Below are 21,492 nucleotides of genomic sequence, written 5' to 3'. Positions count from 1 at the left end.
CCAAGGCTGATTTCTCTATTTCCTACCAAATTGTAACAGCCTTGCTGTCTTCCACAGGACTGTGCATAGCTGTCCTCATGTGCAGGTCTGACCCAAAGCAGGCCAATGTACAAACACATCTGGAGGAGAGAGAACTTCTGAACTGGAGGCACCACCAACAAAAACAAGCAGTTACTGTAAGCTTGCCTGAGAGACTCAGCAGTGTTCTTTGAACTGCATGACTAAGGACATTATTAGAGCTGTTGGGCATTTCTGCTTATTTATTGAATATTCAACAAAAATGCTTTGTATGCTTATCTATCCCTACCATAGTAGGTATATAAAAGAAACAGAAGTGGCAGTATGACATTAAAATGGACACAGCATAACTGGCAGGAGCTCAGTCTGACAAAGCTTTGATAACACGTGTAAACACATGTTAAAAACCCACCTTGATTTTTGAAACAACATAGACTTTTCCAGCTTAACCAGCTACAACACATCCATCTCCACACGAATTTTTCCTACCTCCATTTACTCAATTCCCCACTTCACATTTATTTATCTTTGTAACGTGGTATTTTCTATAACTTGCTGTGATGTGCCTCCCAAATGCCAAACTCTGACCTTCTGTGGGCAATTCCCATGACTTAACAGATGCCCTCTGCTAAGGGCAAAGAAACAAACATGCCCTCACTTGATATTTGCTCATCTTCCCAACCTGCATTTGCCCGATCAGCTTCCACATACAACTTTCACACTCAAATGAGAAAGCACCTGAAGTATCTTCTCCAGTTTCAGAGAAATTCTGCTCATAGGGTTAATTGACATGAGAAAGCACCCAAAGCATCCTCTCCAGTTACTGTGATACTCTGCTCACAGGACTGCCAAATGAAATACTCCAAAAGCTCTGAGCCCACAGCTGTAAAACAACAAACAGCACAGCAGCAGCAGCAGCAAACAGCAGCAGCAGCAGCACAAGACATGCAGTGAGGTAAATACACAATCCATACATTAAACATAGGCATGGACATAACAGGCAAAAAATAAAGGGCCACATAGAGTATGACAGCCTCTTACACGTCTGCCTTTGTTAGCTGGAATACAGGAAGGAGAGCGCTTTAACAAAGAAAGGAGGAGAATATGTTACAAAACCAAACAGTGACACATACATCACCTCAGAATTCCTCACTCTGTACCTCCAGAGGTAGTGTTTAGACACACACAAGCATGTTCATTGTTACAAGTATTTAAAAACAAGCTATTCAGGGGCAACAAGAGGGAAGGGAAGAAACGTTAAAAAACAAAAAAGGAACAGCTATTTAAAGTCCATAGTCTCACACTGGAAAACAGCAGTGAAACTGCAGACTACACTGCACTATTAAGTTGCAGTTGGCTTCTCTGTGCTTTGAACAAGATGAATGAAGTCATCTATTGGAGGCACAACATGTCCAATTTAAAATATCATTACAAACCAGATTTACTCAGGTTAATTATGAATGTGCAGGTATAGTCAAGGCTCTCACCACACACTACTATGGCTTATTCTGATTGATAATAAGAATTCAGAACACCATTTATTCTGTGGCTACTTACAAAGTTCAGATTTGTTTAGTCTAGCCAAAGCCCATGGGGACTGCATGTGAGGACAAGACTGCAGGAGGACTTAAGAAATCTATTTCTAATTTGTAATGTGTTAGCAACAGGGGAAAATAGCATTTTTGAGCATGTGAGAAAAATAATTTTGTAAAGAAAAATGGGATTCCATGTTATTGTTATGAAATAATCACAAATTCATCCTTAAATAAAACAAGTTGACTGCTTCTCGTAGCTAGTGAGAGACACAAAGATCCACCTGGCAAAGAAACAAAACCCAACACTTCCACTATCAGACACTTCTAGTGAACACGGGAGACTTAACACCTAGACAATGTTACTGAGACAGCCTGCAACACACAGGAGAAAACAGCAGCAAGGAGCTAGTCTGTTAAGAGTCACTGGGGGTGATTCCCTCACCACCAAATTCAGAAACCAGGCACATTCCTACTCCCCTGTGTGCAGAGGAGATACAAGGATTGCTTCTGAACGTGTGGGCTGTCACAGCTATGAGGATTTAGGCACCAATTCTGCCAACCTGACCCAGCATCTTATCAAAGCAGGAACCAACAGTGACTGCTGCTCATCTGAGCAGTGAGCTACCACTTCTCACTCGGCATCTGCAGGCTACAGAGGCAGCAGGACATCTATTTTTATTTCTCTCCAGCAGAAATTGCAAAACTACTGTTTTCCTCATTGGAAAAATTAGAATTAACTCCAGCCATTCAGAGAGTGCCATAAATAGTTACCCCGTTTGGATGGCAGACACACAAGACATACCCACCCCAGGAAATCCAGTGCTGTGCACACATCTGTGTGCTAAACAGACTTCAGAGATCCTGCAAGAAATGCCTTGCAACTGCACCTGCACATTATTTTACACTCTCCCTGTCCTTCCTTAATGAAGTAGACAGACTGAAGAAACAATAAAGGCCCTTAGAAATATTTACTTGGGGTTCTTGATTACAAGAGAGGCTTTCCTGAACCCCATGCAATATTGCAGCACTGTATGAGTGACGTGAGGACTTCTAATTTGTCCTTGGTCTTAATACAAAGAACCCACACACTTATCAGGTTTGACTGAGAAGAGATTAATTCTGCAGGAGATGCTGCAAGAAATGCTGCCCTTCAAGGTAACTGCTGCCAAAAAGAGACATTGGAAAGGGAATGGAGGTCACATCCAGTGGGCAGGGAGTTTTAATACCTTTATTTTAATTTAAGTCCATCTAATATATTGATACTAAACCAACTCAATGAGCTAAATCATAAATAACCATTCATTTAGGTAATTCAGAGGCTATAAATTATGTTACAAATGAATCAAGTGATTGCCCAATAAATCAAAGATGCAGAACTAACTTTCAGCACAACTGAATGACAACACTTTTCATCTACTAACACAGACATCAGCTTTATCTCTCTTTCTAACAAAGACAGAATGTCTTGTATTTCTCTGCAAGGTGCCCTTCCCATCTTTGAGCACTCAGCCCTTCTTTTTCTGCAGCTTTGTCAGACAAGAGAGAATTCTGTCTTGGGGTTAGAGACATGAGCCCCTGGCCAGTCCAGCCCAGAGATGTACTTTTGCCCAATGCAATTGAGAAAAAAACACTCCTGTTGGACTCAAATTGAAGATGGAACAGGGCAAGTTTGGCTCCATGTGCAGGAAGATAACTACATGCAACAATATACACATTAATCCATGAAATTTTACCCAAGACCAAAAGGTGGGTTTCCGCAAAGATTTGATCTGGGTGGACCAATCACTAATAATTGTCATTAAAGAATGTGTGCCAACAGCTGAAAATTACTCACTTGCACAGAGAAGAAAGAAAAGTAATTTTGTCAAAATGCTTGTGGAAAAAAATGCTGCCTTCTTTAAAAAAACCAAAAAATCAACCACCAATAAATACAAAATAAAGTACTGAAGTCCTTCAAAACTAACTAGAGAGCAATCAGGAAAATAATCTTGTCCTAAGCTTCCCCTTGCAAAATAGAACATTATCAGCAGCTGCCACATACATATTTTGTTTATCTTAATAGATTTTAAGGGAGTGTTTTAGTTATTTTTAAAGAAATTTCTACAAATGAACCTGCTGATACAAACTAAGTGTTCCTAATACTCAGGTAATATAGAACATTTCTTTAATCCAGGTAAAAATATAAACATTACTCATTTATTGTGGATTCACATGACAGGAAATTGTACCCTCGGGTTTTTTTGATTAAGAAAATTCCAACAGTATCAACAAACCAAAATGTTTTCCATGTGCTGTACAAAAATGCAGGTAAGTGCCTTCTACTGTGACACCCCAGATGAACCTTCACATTTTGTCTGGAATATATACCTGATTCACAGAGAAAAAGCATCCAGAAGAAAAGCATTCCTTCAGAGTACATGAAAGGAAATGAAAGCAGCAGAAAAGGCCCATATACCTCATCCTCTTTGCTACACCCTTGACAGCAGACATTTCTCAAATAAAACTAATTTATTACATTTCGATGCAAATAGGAATGACACTGTGTTAAACACATATATATAAATAAGAGTGAATGTGTATAAACATATCCACAAGCACAGACAGACACACACACACAATTAGACCTACAGAGCTGTAATGGATGTGGCTCTAGACACCTGGATTTTAAAAAGTTTATTGCTGATTACTTTCCTGGGCCTACTGCTTCAGTTTGGGAGAAATATAATGCAGTCAATTTTCAGCTTTTCACCCAATTCCCTTAGTATGCAATTAAGTAGTGGGACTATTTAAACAAAGTCCTGACAGAAAACCTGCATCTCAAATGGCAATAAAAAGTACTAAGTTCACTTCAGTCATAATGAAAATGACTTCTCAATGCAGGCTAAAAAAAGAGAAGATATTTTATTTGAGCAAAGAGAAATTAACTGTATGCAAGGAAAATATTTTAATAGAAGTTATTAGAAAACTTACAGAAACAACTCTTGATAAAGGAATAATATGAAGCAAAAGAATTAAATGAATAAATGTGCTGGTGATTTTGGAACCTTTTTCCACAGGCCATTTCAATAGACAAGGCCTAAAAGCAGCTTTTCCCCATCAGAAAAACTGTGTGCAATTAAGAATTCTTCACCTGCACCTAAAGAAAAGCATTTATTTCAAAACAGAACACCTATCTATATAAACAGGTGAAAGGGTGCTATAACAGAAATACTTTTTTCTCCACTGCACTTGCAGATTTTTGAAGTTGACTGCATTAATGTTTGAATATTCCAAATCAATCAACTGAGCTGTTATCGAGGGGTTTACTGGGTTGAAAGTCAGACTTACGTCATCCATAAAATCAATCAATGAGGATGAAGAGGAGGAAAAGGAATCCTATTTTAATGAAAACAGCAGTAAAAAAAAGAGAGAGAGAGAGAGAGAAAGAGATGGATGAAGAAAACTGTGCAATATAAATAAAAGTGCAAAAATAAAGAACTGTAAATAATCAGTGGCAGTAACAGCTACCTCAGTAAGTTTTCATTAATTGCCTTTCATAGACAATTAATGAATGTACTATCTGTAAAGAACCCAGTGTTTTTCCAGTATTTACTCAATAAAATAATATTCCTATACTCCCAACAGGATTCTTATAGTGGAAGTAACTTATAGGAGAAATTATTACAAAGAAAATTTTAAAATGGTGTTAGCTGTGAGGACTTCAAGAGAGAACAATGAATTAGTCAATACATAATGGAAAGTAAGAAAATTTTGGGATATCAGTAACAGCAGGGATTATGCTCTTTTACCGCTAAATGTGATGATCCTGTACTTGCATCAGGAAAAAATGGCAAACTTTAGATTAATGTTCAGATTAACTGTAAAGGTGGTGCCTTGTATCCTCTGAGTTCAGTTAGACCAATATTTCACCTCAGCTGTTCTTTTAAAAGACAAATGATGCTTTGCTTACTCTTGGTTAAAAAAGAAGATAATAAATGTATAGTGTTGTTTCAATTTTTTCCTACCAGGTTTTCTACCTAAACTTTTTTTTTGTCTAGAAGTGACAGAAGTATTAAACAGATTCGTTGTTTAAATAATAAGATCTGTGGAGAGAAGATGAACAGCAATTTTCTGGATTTTACAGATCTGTGTAAAATGAACAGAAGATGGAAACAACCTAATAAACAGTACCAATGACTTCATGGGATACAATCAAGGATGATTTACATACTTCCTCTCATTTTTACCAAACCACTACCTGAATTACTTAGCATTTTTCTGAATACAAAAAAAGCCATTTGAACAACTATGCCTTTCATGTTCACTACAAAATCAGGCATAATTCTGCATTCACAGCTTGAGAGAGAATCCACTGTGATTACTAGCATTCAAGAGAAGACAGCCAGCAATGTAAATGACAAACAATTCTCATCCATTATTATACACAACTATTATTAGGGCAATACAATTAAAATACAGTAGCAAACTCTCAGCAAATATGCACATAACCTGCATACAACAGCAGCTCCACTGACTAACAGAGGTAGAATAGCTGTGCACTTACTTCAAATTGATCCAGAGCAGAGGTAGGCGCATTCAAAAATGCCAAGAAAGAATTCTGTGAGTCTTGGTGCTTTACACCTAGAAAACAGCAGCAGGTTTTTAAGCTACAGAAAAAATGACCTTTTCATGGAGGACCTTTGCCTTGCTGAATCAGTGTTTGAGTGTCCACCTGAAACACCTCTGTTTTTAAAAATAAGCTGCAGATTTGATTTATTTTCCAGAGTAAAGGATTTTTTTACCGGACAAACCTTTGTTTAATGAACCTTTCCCAAGGAAGGATGTCTGTGGTGTGAATTCCATGTGAAAACATGCTGCATGTCCATGTGTGTTATGCAGAAGGTACTGGTTTTGATGTGCTCATGTCTGTTTGCATCACACACTAATGCAGCAGGTGCCATCCCTGCTCTAGTCTTGTGGGATGTCCCACCATGCCAGGGCAGCTGGAGCCAACAAAAACACTATATTTCCAAATAAGATGGGTTCCTTGAGCCATGGTCTGTGCCTGTCTGCCATCTCTCACTGCTGAGTGCCCAGCAGGAATACAATCCTGGGTGAACCTTCAGATGTCTCTGTCCCATCATTTCAGGGATGCTCAGCCAGTCAGCAGGGTAGGAACACTGCATCCCCTGGAGCTGCAGAGGCTGGCACACCTCAGCTCTTATTTTAACTTGCTCCAACTGCTATTTTTTTATTTCTTCTTCTTTTCTAATTCAAGTTGCTGTGTGGGAGTTTATCGTTTATTGTTCACAGATATCTACAAACTCTATTTTCTTAAATGCTGTAAATACATTATATACACATAGATATATTTATTATGACTAGAGCCTGCAGGACTGTGTGCCTGTCAAAAGAATCATGCTATCAAAAGTTACCTATTTAAAAAAAAAAATAGTGTCTTGCTCTAATTAGCCATATCACCTTATATGCTCTAAATATAACTCACAGTGAATGGTGAAGTTACAAAGAACCCTTTTCTCTTTAAAATATAAATACACTGAAATTGCAGTAAAATACTAAAACCAATTCTCGAATTACTGGCTGCTTTATGGAATATTTTTAGCAATCTTTTTCCCCACCAGTCTAAATTTCTGGAATATATTTATAAACAGGAAAGGATTCGGGTGCTAATCCAAATAATCCCTTCCTAGAAATCAATTTCCACACACTGCAAGTTACTCTACCACTGTACATTGACTACATTTGAATCTTCTATATAGTTCATGATTCAAACAGTGATGTATTTTTTTTGTAAGAGAAAACCAAATGCAAAGATTATAAGGATTTAGATTAAGGTCTATTTCTATCAAACTATTTGAATAATTGTAGTAGAGTATTACTAGTTTAATTCTGTTAATAAATATGACTAATGTTTCCTTGAACAGTACTTTTTTTCCCCTTGTCTGTTTTAAGGAAATAGTAAATGTTGATCTTTATCTCACCAAAAGAATAAGGTTTTAAACACTGGAAAACATACAGGGTAAAATATAAATTATAAATTCATAATATTATTTGACACAAAGGAAGATTTCACAAGTCAATTAACCATGCATAATATTTAAGAAAGCTCAAGAACATATAAATGAAAGCTAAACATGACAAAGTATTTTTGTCTCCAGGGAGATATTATCAAGAGCTTCTCTCCAAGCACTTGGAAGAAGCATAATCCTGGTATAAGTGCTAAGCATCAAGATGAACAGGTATCAGTTCCCTATGTCTTATTTGCTACTTGGCACCATTTTTAAATGTTCTGCATAGGTCTGAATTATTTTTCCCAGTCAATCAACACTGGGAGGGCTATATATAGGAGATGAATGTAAACTATAGTACTTTACTGACTGACAGGCCATTAGGTTGGAAATGCTGAACAGCATTTGACATCCAAATGCAGCAATTGTTGCCAGGGTACTGAAATTCTGGAGTTCACATACTTCCCTACAGAAAATTAGGTAATTCCATTTGGCCTGAAAAATACTTCTTCCCATGTGACTCATAAGACACAAATATTAGAGCTACTACAGAAACTGCAAAGAATCAGCCAAATCATTAATCATCTCTTAACGAATTTTTTTTGTATTGCAGAATTACCAAAAGAGTCTCTTCTCCCAGCAACAATGCAAAATAGTGGTGGACAGATGCAACAGTAATCCCAGAACATACTCTTAATACCACAGCAAAGCACTCATGACCACACTGCTCACTATGTGGCTACAAAGCCTATCAGTGAAGTCATCCCAGAAACAAACAAATGCTATGAATTCCTCTGCAGTTGTTTACTCTCTGTGTAATCAGGTCCAAAACACCCATAGATGAACAACACCATGATCAGTATTGATGTCTAAATACCTTCACCCATCATAAAGGAGAAAAGGTTAGAAATACATCTATACTTCTAACAGTTTTCTGGCAGTAAATCAGCATACACAGGCCAAATAAAAACAATGCAGTTCCAACTCAAGTAATTCCTTACTGGTTCAAAGGTATCAACCAAACTGAAGCATATTACAAGTATAAGAAGTGCAAATCAACTGCTGTGGGTACATCTTAACACACAAGTGTTGTGCTCCCATGTTGGTATCATATTTTAGTTTCAAGGTGACACTTAATTGATAAGATGTACCCACCAATGTGACACACTATTTACTTGGATATCAGTTGCCATACCCTTTTCTGATCTAAGCTCTTCTGTCTCCTTTTTCAGCCTTTCGATGTCTGCCAAAAGCTCCATGTTCTTCTTCTCAGATTCTTGTAATTTACTTCAAAAGAGCACAAAAAAATGTATGTAAGTATTGAGAACCCATGATACAAGTCACTCTTGTTCTTGATGTCTTCAAATGCCAGAATAAATCTATTGGGAACTGTTTAGTTTACAGAAAAAAGCAATTTCTCTATTAAATAGGTTCATGTTCTTCATGTTTCTAATTTGTAATTTTAAGTAATTGTGTGAGCTTGTATCCTGTGATTGAGAAAAAAAGTCTGCATGTATTTTTGTGTCTAAAAAAATCTTGGGCTTTTAAAATTTGTTAATTAAGTACCTGTGATACTAATAGATTAAGTTGAGCTATTTTTTTTCTCAGTTCCTTTACAGTTACAGTGCTTACTTGTTACAGTGCTTCCTGACTCAGAGATGACAGAGATCACCCCTCTGCAATTTGAGCACATTTCTCATTCTTGCTTGTCAAAACAAACTCCCGTTCTTTGTGGATCTCCAGTGCTGCCTATCATCACATTACCTGGCCTAAAAACCATTCAAGGTAGCTGAACCAGATGTTCCTATTTTACAGGATTCATATTTGAATCTCAGCTCTGTCCAACTGCTTCCCTAAAGCTGCAAAACACACCAGTGCTCTGAGCTAATTGAAGCTGGACACCTAGAAACGGAATGACTTCCTACCAACCCCTGTTACATTCAGGGCATTCACCCAGCTCAGAGTAAGTGCTGTTTTGGGGGTGGTGAGGTGGAAGTGAGAAAGAGAGAGGTCTGAGGAAGGAATAAAAGAATTCATGACAGTCCATTCACCATTATTACTTCCTACTGTGCAAATCACTGATTTTAGTCAGCTAACCCACTGCAGCTATCAGCAGAAGGGAAAAGAGTGTGTTCTAAGATACAAACCCAGACTCTGCATTTGAACTTCTTATCACAACTAGGAGAGATTAGATTATATTAAAGAGGAAGTGTCTCCTCTGAAAGTCTTCAGGATTACAATTTTCCCCACGAAGTGTTCAGCTGCTCAAACAATGAAGTAGGATATGACATTTTTTTCACATTTGAATATATCAAATTTCAATGGACAAGATAGTTAAAATAATGATTTGATGACATTTCCTAGATGGTATCCAAGTAAATTTGCATCAGAATAATTCAGTCTTACCACTCAGTAGAGATACAGGAAGCTTTGACTTTGTTCAGCTCATCTTGAATAGCCTGTTTGGCTCGGATTTCAGCATCAAGAGCAGACTGGAGCTCCAGCCTTGCAGACATATCCAGCTTTGCAAAGCGTCGCATCTTCCAGGGCATGTCCTAGGAAAGAATCAAAAAAGGGAGTAGAAAGAGGAAGAGGAAAGGAAGCTGAAAATGAGCAATGTAACTAACTTCAACAGCTACATTTCTCAGTCTATTATGTTCTTAACAGAAGAGTTCATTAATTCCAAGATAATCTAAAATTAAGAGTAATGCTAGTAGTAGTATTTTTGAACTCAAGTAATAAATAGGTAAAGATTAACATCTTATGCTGATCTCAAAAGCAAAGAGATTTTGTGAAGTTTAGTTTTGATGTGTCTCCATTCTGATGACAGCTGTGAAGGAGATTTACATTTCACAAGTGAAAGATTTGAAGGTTTTCATGAGCAAAAGCATGATTTTCTTCAACAAATTCATATATGATTATAAAGAACTTGAACTGTAACTATAGATAAAATCACATTATAAAGATATTGGTGTATAATTAATAAACAATAAATTTGCTATTCAGTTATTCAGAAGGGAAGCTCTAGAAAGGTTTAATTTCTGATTAAGACAGCCTCAACACACAAATTATAACTGCAGCTGAAACTTTCAAATCAGTGTTTTTTTCAAACAAAAAACTTCTGACACATGGAAGTAAAGTCTTACGGTAGCTCTTGCACCCAAACTAGAGTTCCTCAGGGCTTCCAGCTCTTCAGTCATTTTAGAGGCCAAGGCTTGAAGATAACCTCGAGCATCTTTTTCATCGCTTACCCTAAACAATTACACAAGAAAAATAAGGTGTTTTAACCGAAGAATCTAAATTAAAAACAGCAGTCCCTTAAACAAGCTAACAACCAGAAAGAGATAAGCACAGAATACAAAAAGAGTCATAAAACATAAGGATAAAAACAACAACAACAAAAACCCAAACAGAAAACCGCACAGAACTAATTCTTTGATGCTTTGTGGGGTTCCATTGAACTCTAAGAGATCATTAAGACAAGGAAAAAAAATTGAAGAACTACGTATCAGCTACCTGAAACTGAGACAGGGAAAAGGCATCTTTAAACCTATTTTTAGGGAGCAAATTAAGACAAAATTCTCAACCAGTAATTAACAATTTAGTTGTCCAGATAACACTGGAACTAGTAGTTAACTTTACTGTTCCAATTGACTATGAGAACTAGCAGTTAAATCAAACAGGGATGTTACTTCAAGAAGTGCTAATTAAATAGGGAGAGTCTACTTCTAATGTTATTAAACAGCATAAACCAGAAGAGGCTCTCTCATCCACTGAGTTTGTTTTCTACCCAGACATGTTTTCTGGGTGTAAAGACAACAAGGAGACATGCCCGTTCTTCAGATTCTTTGATCATCAGTTACAAAGAAAGAACAACAACTTTCTGTGATTAATCACAACAGAAAGTTCTTTCTTCACTTTGCCTCAGGTGTTAACACAGAAAAGAAAGTTGCTAAAAAATTAACTCACTGAAACTAAGTAACTTATGAAAAACCTAAAACAAACAAACAAAAAACACAACATCAACCCTCCCACCCCATTTCCTTACATGCCTGGCTCTAAACATGTTCCTTTTGCCCACAGAAGAGCAATCTCAGCTCTGCAGCACCAGGGCATATGCAAGTCCCTAAGTTGCCTCAGAGACCAGCAGGGTAATACCACATCTTGATCACAGCTCAGTCTGTCAGCTCCAAACACTGAAATGTTTAGGATCTGCTCTAAGTACTGAACCTCAAACAGCTTTAAATAAAATATAGGAAAGTGGGAAAACAGTTTTTCTATTTCATGAGAATCAGCTTATCATTGCTTCCTGATCTTTAAAACTCTGATCTTAAGTATGCTGGGCTGGAGATGAGAGTGCTCCAGATGGTTGATTTTGTCTCACAGAGACCTTCCAGCAGCAAGTGCTTTCCCTTCCATGCCTACAAAGCAAAGCAAATTTTTCTGGTTGATATTACAGTGTTCATCCACACACAGAATATGGAAATGGTACTACCTACAAATTTACCATTGATTATAAAAATTAAAGTTTCAACACAGATTTACAGATAGTTGCCAGGAGGCAACAAAGACATACTCTGAACTGTCACTGGCAAAAGAGGAACAGAGGAGCTGTGGCCACAGTGGCCTCAGGGCAAGATAACAGCATGAAAGCCACGGGCTAAGTATCTGCAGGTTGTGGTGATTTTTGGGTGTGCAGTTTGAAGTTTACATAAGGAAGACAGACTGCTGTAATACAGAGGAGGCAAAAGCAAAATTATCAACCATCTTCCATAAATCTCACACCCAACATGAAAAGCAAGCACTTATTGGGCTTTCTTTTCTTTATCTCCCATTTATTATTTAGTTCAAGAGGTGGGAAGGAATCTAGGAAAACCCTACATGTCCTGACTATTAAAGTCAGTGAGAGTTTTTATATTAATGAGTCACTGTTTTTCCCAAGGCACATCAGAACTTGATGGAAGCAGCATGCCAACTTCTTTTCCCATAACATTCTGGATGACACATTTTGACAACCAGAGACAGGTAATTTGAGCCTACACAAACCACTCAGGCTTTAGCACTGGGCAAAAGATGTGAAAAGTAGCTTAAGATGCTTTTTGGGGGTGCTGGGTGCGTAATTATATACAATGTAAAAAGAAAAAAGCATAAGGAGGAATAAAAATAATTTGAGGTTCTTGTGGTGAGAGTAAGTTTTCCTGATGTATGAGGAGGGAAAGAGATTTAAGAGTCAGCATTTTATTTTCTCTGTTTTTAATGACACATAAATTCTTTGCAGAAAAAAAGGGGTCCAACTTCTATGTCCATTTTTATGATACAGATCCTTCCTTATGGAAGGCAAGAAAATACTTCAGTTACTTGGTTTATGGCACACAGAACCCTCAGGCTTTAAATGCTGAAAAGCTGCAGAGGCAGAAACCTCAGAGAGATGTTCCACAGACATGCGGAAATCTAGAAAATGAAAACAAAGTCAATTTTTACACATATCCATACTGGGTTCAAGGCAACTCCTCAGGCTCTAGAAGACAGTAAATAAAAGCAGTAAAATTTGGAGCTAAGGTGGTTTTGTTGTCCACTAGATGGCAAAATTCTCTCAATAATGACTGATTAAACATTATGTGGACCCAAGAGCTCTTGGAGCTCCTTTATTTGTTTCTGTTTTGGTGGGGTTGTTCCATTCAGTTGGCTTAAAAAAAATAAAATGAAAGAAAAGAAGAACAAGAATGGCAAATGGACTCTTACTAATGTTGCTCTCCTTGCCCTCATATTGACGGAGAGCCCTGACAAGCACAGCAAGAGACCCAAGGAAGGAAAGCTCTTCAGGTTCCACCCAGTCACTTCTTTCTCTACTGACAATTTAGATTAACTCTTCTGTTTTCACATATAATTGCTCTTGCAAGCTCAGTTCATTAATGCAAAGAACCCGAAAGAGCAATATAATACAAATTCCTGTAAAATTAAATTTAGCTGTTTGGTTGAAGCCAACATTATGACAACCTCCACATAACCACTGGCTGCTATCTAGTATGGTATTTGTCATGATGCTTGGGAAGTCAGACTCCCTGGGTCTCCAGCTGGGATACTTTACAATACAAAATGGACTCAGAGGACTAGAGATTTTTGCTCAACAGAAGTGGTGTTAAAGCCCTGGAATCTTACACCAAACTCCATTTAACCTGATTTAAAAACCCCAAGGAAACCTGAGAGTCATGAATCCTCTAGTCTCTCAATGCTTTTAAATTTCTGTTGTCACACCAGTATGCTCAAACTCTCCAACTTCATTTTTATTTTTTTCCCCTGTTCTCTCCAATAAAATTTGTTTTTAAAAAATACTTCTCTAAAAATTTTTAACATGTCCCTCTGCTCCCAAGCCCTGAAATTTCACCCTGCCCTCCAGAATTTCTATTTTGCAGATAATGCACTTCTGATTATTCTTACCTCAAACACAGCACATCCCAGATTTTTCCATCTTCTGAGTTTCTTAATGGTTCAATTTACATAGAATTTTTACTACTTTTTTCACAATTTGTGTGTGCCTTTTTGCCAAGAGCAAACATTTTAACACAACCAAAAAAAAACCCAACACAAATTTACAGGCTTTTTAAGGTTTGATTTAGTTTAGAAGTGTTGGATGGGAGTGGTTTGTATTTTCTTGTTTGTGGTTTTGTCTTTTTTTTTCCCCACGGAAATCAATAATTAAGATAGAATCAACCAGAATACCAAAAAAAAAAAAAAATTTAAAAAAAAATCTGGAAATCTGGCTGACAATTGATTAATTGCATCTTCTTGTAAAGAGTCACAGCTTCTGAGCAGCTGAATCTAAGCCTAACATCCATTCTATACGTAAAACAGCTAGGATTTAGCTCATCCACATAACCATACTCAACAACACTGAATTATCCACCTGAACTAGCTGTCTAGGCTTCCTTTTCAACCAGTGGTGAGAAAAACAGGCTTCTAGAGTACTAGTCATGGCATTTATTTACTTGTCTGCCTTAGGACATCTACAACTAGGTTACACTAATCCCTCCCAAGTTAAGATTCTTGCCAAGTACGCTGGGAATCACCACCAAGATTTCCAGCGACCTCCCTTCTGCACAGCACAGAAATATGGTACTAGGCTATTTAAAATATTCTTTTTTAAAGTGGCTGCATTAACCTCCAGTGCAATTAATCTCTTTCCCATCTCCCACAGGAAAATTTATAGCTGACTATAAAAGCCTCAATATTTCTTACTCTTGTCAAGGAATGATGAGTGATTTGGCTAATATCAACTCGTCAGTATAATAGCTCCATTAAGGCTGAATGATCTCTGAGGCTCTGGTGAGTCCACAATAGAATTTGCAATGAAAGTTGGATTCAAGTGTTTATATTAAAATATTGCCTTGTTTATGGTAATCTTGAGATAACAGCAAGATTAAAAGGTTTTCATACATTATCCCAAAAGAAGATGCAATAAAGCAGAGTAAGAGAGCGGGGAAAGGCTAAAGGGAACATGACAAGCCATTAAAATTGCTCACAAGTATAAAATCTGAGAGAAATAGCAATTTAGAAGGACTCCGGGAAACATGAAGAAAATGACAAATCTTAACTATCCAAAGTGTGAATTCAAAGAGATTTCTTGAGAGGTATCCATCAGATGGCAAAGCACTTAAAAGAATTTAGGGACTTCTTGGGCCTGTGTTACTTTAAACAGGGCTAGAACAAATCCCTTGAACTACCACAGGCTGGTGAGCAAACTGTTTACAAACCCAGTGACTAATTCCATCTACTGCCTCCCATCCTTCCTGGATCATGGTACAAAAAGAACATGGCAGTATTTAAGAAGTGGAAATAATGCACCCAAAATGCATATTTTAATGTAATGCTGTGTGAAAGATCTGTTAAGTTTTGAAGAGGGAGCCCATGAAGTCTCCCCTACTTTGCTAGCTCCAAGGCATTCCATTGTCATAATGAAGATGTAGACAGGTACAGTTTTAAATTGCAGGTTCTTCTGAGAGAAATATAGGCTTGTGACCGATTAAATTACTCATTTTCTCCAAAATTAGGTGTGTTTTCTTTCTTTTGAAGTATTTATCATTAGAATAGATGCTTAAATACCTCATATAGCACCCATGCTCCCCAGAGGAGAGCCTAGTTTCAGTATGAAGTGCTGAATTCTAAGAACAGCAGATGGACATGACCAGATTATCTGGGTAACACATGGAAAAATCTAAACATAACAAGGAAAAAATGTGACCTAAGGTAAGGCCTCACATAGCTGAAAAAATTTAACATAAGCATACAAAAGTATGGAAGGAAAATTGAGATGTGTTTAGTGGTGAAAAACTGGAACCAAGCCAGGCTTTTTAAATTCCCTTAATGTTTGCCCTCAGTACTTCAATTTTTTTACATTTTCACATAATTCTTTAATCTTTAGTTCTGTACTTTTTAGAAGACACTATATTGTCATAAGGGATCAGCAAACTGGTGTCTGTCATTCAGAAAGTTAGTCTTGCATATTCCTGATATTTTTTCATTAAGTATCTTCAGAGATAACAAAAAACTCAAGCCCAAACCCTCTCACCCTGCCACAGTGACATCCCTAACATGAAGAATGTTTTATCATATGCCTGAGCCACATCAGTAATACATCTTAAAATATTAAACACTCTCATAAAAGGAAAAGGTACATTCTTAATGGCTGTTGGTACATTTTAAATCATGTTAAGTAAAACAATCCACAACTACTTCTGATTTGTCTTTTTCTACAACAGCCAAGCTTTATGAGTGTTTTCACATGTAAATCTGAAAACTGGGTTTGATTACCTTGATGTATTATGACAGATAAGCATCACCTTAAAGCAATAAGGAATGTGAAATAATAGACTTGTCTCACTTGTTACCTTGATATTTTTCTGAATAAACATTTCATTTGGCCAGAAATTAAAAGTCGTTCAAATTAACAGTTAGTTACTTAAAAAAAAAATATTTCTGTGACTCAGGTTGTCCACTACTATCACTGTTATGAGAGACAAAATTTAAAAGGAGCATGCATGAAGTGGACCCTTTAAAATTTTTAACTTCTGCTACAAATACAATGCCTTGAGACACAATGGGCTTCATAACACATCAGCTGACATAATTTTATGTAAAAATTGTTTTTTATAATATTGGAAGCCTAGAGGATGGCCCTTATGTCTTTTGATGTATTCACATGGCATTCTCTGTATCTGGACAACAAAATTATACTAACATTACAAGAATACTAAATTAGGTTTCTCTAAAACAATGTTTCCTATTTTTGCCTGGACACAACAAATCAGATTTTTTCACTAACACAAGACAGGAAAAATGGGGGAGGGAATAATCAATTAGTAACAGAAAAAGACTAGTATTATCATGATGAAGACTTCCTAGAAAAGCATGATCTGTAAAAAAAAGTCTGAATGCAAACTGGTTTTGTAGGTGTGAAACATTGTAAAGGACCATTAAAGGTGAGGGGAGATAAGCAGACATGAAGAGGAAAAATAGATTAAAAACTTAGAATGCACTATTTTTTTCTCTTAATAGTTTCAAACTTTTGTTTTCTCCTTCATTTACTAGAATTGGACAGAAGACTCTAGAAAGATAGCATCTTTATTTAGCAAAAGTACCATTAGAAACATCACTTGACTGGCTTTGTGGTAGTCTCAAATACTCTCCTTGTAAAAAAAATCACATAAAAGTTGCACTGTGTTTGTTTCATTCTGCCACATGCCAAGCAGATGAAGGAAATTAATGCTGAGACACAAACACTCTCAGCCACTGCTTTTCCCAAGCTTGTTCCCTCTTGGAGGCATGAGCTCAGCACATGATTCCTTTCAGCATTCTTCCATAGCCACAAGCCACACCCAACAGCCATGATTCTTCTGCACTTTGAAAAGCTCTATTTGGTGAGACACTTTCACTCTTAAGGAGGCACACAATTTTCTGGATTTGTATATTATTAAAATCTCAGCCCAAACCCCAGCAGAATTGCAGATGGGTGTGAGGTTTCACCTAAGCACTTCCAAGTGCCATGTGCAAAGACAGAAACTAAGCACCAGCCCCACCACATACTGAGGGGATTCTGTAAGGCCATGAGAGCAGAGTACTCACCACTGGATGATCTCAGTGATTTGGGCCTCCCAGTGAGCCACGGACTCCTTCTTATCAGCCAGGTCTCTCATCTCTTCCTCCAGCTGCCTATTATTCATACTCAGTCTCTCAAACATGGTGGTGAGCTGAAGGAGAATTTAAACAACTCCTTAAAAGTATAAACTGCTGTGACTCCATCTCTCTGCAGACTCAAAACCACATGTTCTCCTCTCCCACACAGTGCATCTGCTTTAGAAATTGGTACTGCCCATCACAATAAACACCATGTAATGGTAAAAGCCAGGATCTCTTCTTATGAATTACCTTTGCTGTACGGGCAAGCCACTTTTAAGGACCTGAACTACATTTTTACTCCACCAAATTAATGAGTTTTCTGAGAATTAGTCTCCAAATACCTCTACAACTCTTAGAAGATTTCTGTTTTGTACCATATAGGTGTGGAGTGTTCTATACAGAAAAATCTACAAGAGCAAAGCGAAGGCATAAAAATTATTACAGCTCAGATAAGACTGTTGGACCTTTCCCTTGTTTAGTAACCATGGAGAAAGAGAGGCTGAACAGATACAAGCATGAGACAGTCCTGAGATTCTCCAGGTGTCTCACATTCCCTTCTTTTTCATTTTACTTACTTGTAGACAGGGAAATTGAAATTAAATGCACATCTCTAAGTAAAATGTGTTATACCTAGCAATTAACCTTTCTCATTCAAATAGCTGCCATTCACACAGGCACATTTTGCAAGACAAAAGCCACAGCTAACCCGAGCTGGTATTGGGAACTAAACCTTCATTATGTCAAATAATTATTCAGAAAGTCAAATTGGAATCAGAGACCAGACAGACTTCACAGGAATGCCTGCTTAGGAGAATGAATCTCAGGTGAAAGCTTCTTTTAGTATTGAAATATATTAACAATTCAAAATGATAGAAGAATGGCCAATTTAAAATCTATTTTGCTTTTTCTCCCAATATTAATAACTCCACACCCTATTTATCATTTAAATGGACTTATAATTTAAATATGCCTACTTATTATATGTCACTTGACAAGAAAAATACAAAGCTAATGTGGGGGAGAGAGAGCAGAAAAACTATCAGAGTGACTGGGCTCTTTTTTAGTTTTCTTGGACTAAGCCTACATATAGGCATATATATTGTGTGCCTTATAATGGTATGAAAATATACTTTAATTTGAGCACAGACATGCAAACATGCTTACTTTGAAGACCATTGTACTTTCATCATATTTTTAGAAAATCTAATGCATTACAAAAGGAATAGACAAGTTTAGCGAGACCTGGATAATCCATAATTAACTTGAATAACCTGTCAAAATGAACAATAAAGAGACAATCCAAATGCACAAATCGTAATTATTACTTGCTCAACACACTTCAGTTAATATGCCTAATCGTTTGTATTTTTTAATATCTCAAAGTTACACTTAATCTCAAAGGCTAGGAGGGGACCTGGTATTTCACAACAATCGACATGCAAATGTACTCTAAGTAATCACATTAACCATGTATTTTTATATTTGGGTCACACAATGAAATAATCTTTTTTTTGTCGGCTTACAGTGTTGTCTAGAATTAATCTCACCAAAATGTAAGACCATCTAATTCCATTCCCACACAAATACTCATATATGCACACAGAGGCACATACCTTCTCAAGTTCAGATACATGCAGATATCCTATTCAAATCAAGTATTCATCACCAATTTTTTGTGCAACATCAATTTCTGCTTTCAGTTAAGAGTTAGTAATTACCAGTGCAGCTCTGTATTGTCCAATTTGTACACAGCATGTAACAGTTGTAAATTCAGGGCTCAACTAATCAGCACTTACCTTATCAAGCTCACTTGTAAGTTTTTTGTTTTCCTCTGTCAGCAGAATCTTTTCTCGTTCATACTTTTGTTTGAACTCCATTTCAAATTCCTCTCTCTCACTTTGGCTAAGAAATAAAATGAAGTAGAATTAGAAAGTTTTCCATTCTAACTCACCCCATTATTCACCTAAACACAAAGAGATCAATACACACACATGTTGAAAGAAGTACTACACTGATTATAGGACAGCCCATTAAAACCAAGCAGTTTAATATACAACCATTTTAGGAGTACAAGTCAGCCTTTTGAATTTCAGTGTTAGTACATAATCCTTCAGCACAGAATTAACAGAGCTCCACCAAGCCAATGTTTATCAACCCACTTACACAAATTTTATTCTTCAGATGTATCCTTCAAACACTGAGCAGCTGTAAAGCTGCAGACCAAAGTGTGTGTTGATACTCTAAATTCTCAGCTCACAGGAACACTGTTTTAACGTACACATTTCTATAATAAGTTTCACACAGAATGACTGGCAAAAATGACTACACATGAAACCAGAGCATACAGAAACTCTATTAGAGCACTTGGGGCTGGGTCTCTGATGAGAAAAGCTTATATATAAAGCTAGTCTTTGGGCAATTTAGAACCGCCAAAAGACATATTCCAACTGTTAATTCAGGTATCATATACTTACTATGAGTAAAAAAGTGGATGGATAACTTACACATTCCTAGTATCAACAGATCCCACAGTAAGTTTGGACCATTTTGAGAAAGTTTTACAGTAGATGTTTCACCCAAACCTCCCCTTGTCCCATGGATGTCATTCAGTAGAGGAGAACCCCTGGTGGATTCTGCTTAATATCAACTTTGATATTGCACAATGAATATGAGAGCCTGAAAATCAATGAAGCTGCAGGTCCTCTGTTTGCAAAAAAAAAAAACCCCGATGGAATTTCCTTCAAGTGGTGCACAGCAATATTTTAGATGTGTAACTCTCACCTTGTATCTACTGTTTTCAGACTCACTACCTTTGAATCTTGTATTCATTGTTTTACCAATTGTTCAAGTCACTGGCACAAAGTTCATCAGTAGGTTGATGGAACTATACTATAAATGCCACAAATACAGAAAATACCCACTCAGCAAATACCACTGTCCAGTCTGAAAAGACTTGAAAAAGTGCCCAGTATTAAAGGTTAACTCTGTAAAAATAAAATCCAGGGAAAACCTTGTCTTGAGCACTGTAATTCTTTTTCTAGATACTGATCAGAATTTTACACAATGTGAAGATAAATTACATTCTTGCTTCATTTTCTGAGATGCAGAACTACTACAGCTTTGCCAAACTGAGAGAACACCCTTCAAAGATGAGAAATGTCAGTGGTTACAGTGAACTCAGTTAAGAGCAATGCTGATTTGAATTTCCTACTCCTAATTTGAAATTCATTTAGTGCTTCAACCACTCTTTGAAATCTAGTATAGCATGTTAGACTCATGGTGAAATTCTATGTTGCTAGGCATCCTTTGAAACATAATACTTCATCCCAGTAAAGCTACATACTATCTCACAGTTTAAACCTTGTGTTTGAAATTCACCACCACTCCTCTACTATATCAACAGATTACATGCACAGGATGAGCAGTGTAGGGAAAAGGCAGGAAGAGATTAAAGCATTGGCTGCCATAGGAATTAAAACAGGTCCTGCTTCTGTTTTCAAGGCATAGATTCAAAGCTAATCTTGCAGACAGAAGACCAAACTAATTTGAATTATTTTTTACTTAGCTTTCATGGTTTTGTGTAGGATTTTTTATTCTGTATTTGTCTTAAATTTATTCCTTTAAGGCTTTAGGGCTCAAGGCAGCCATAAATGGAGGTGAATTAAGGAAGCTACGGATTAGTGAAAGAGCCCAACATATTTGTAGTTTTCTGTATTTTACATTCTTATTTCAGCTGCTGATTGTCATTACCCCAGTAA

General features: G+C 36.9%; 1 protein-coding gene across 12 annotated transcripts in view; it reads right to left on the bottom strand.

Moving 5' to 3' along the window:
* CDC42BPA (CDC42 binding protein kinase alpha) overlaps nucleotides 1-21,492 on the bottom strand; it is a 181,586-nt gene that overhangs the window by 36,178 nt on the left and 123,916 nt on the right. For 7 of the 12 annotated variants that reach the window (XM_085054648.1, XM_085054653.1, XM_085054655.1 and 4 more), the window contains 7 exons: nucleotides 19,531-19,636; nucleotides 17,681-17,805; nucleotides 10,708-10,813; nucleotides 9,968-10,116; nucleotides 8,757-8,848; nucleotides 6,097-6,173; nucleotides 4,881-4,928 (listed from right to left, as the gene is read on the bottom strand). In XM_085054648.1, the coding sequence (XP_084910774.1) occupies nucleotides 4,881-4,928; nucleotides 6,097-6,173; nucleotides 8,757-8,848; nucleotides 9,968-10,116; nucleotides 10,708-10,813; nucleotides 17,681-17,805; nucleotides 19,531-19,636 (703 nt within the window). Of the gene's footprint in view, nucleotides 1-1,059; nucleotides 1,099-4,880; nucleotides 4,929-6,096; nucleotides 6,174-8,756; nucleotides 8,849-9,967; nucleotides 10,117-10,707; nucleotides 10,814-17,680; nucleotides 17,806-19,530; nucleotides 19,637-21,492 lie in introns of all 12 variants that reach the window. The other 5 variants (XM_085054651.1, XM_085054654.1, XM_085054659.1 and 2 more) reach the window with 4 other exon arrangements.

Source organism: Lichenostomus cassidix, chromosome 3 (assembly GCF_008360975.1).
Source record: "Lichenostomus cassidix isolate B80296 chromosome 3, HeHo_3.0, whole genome shotgun sequence".
NCBI lineage: Eukaryota > Metazoa > Chordata > Aves > Passeriformes > Meliphagidae > Lichenostomus > Lichenostomus cassidix.
Note: the sequence above shows the minus strand (reverse complement) of the source record. Positions and strands in the feature narration are given on the sequence as shown.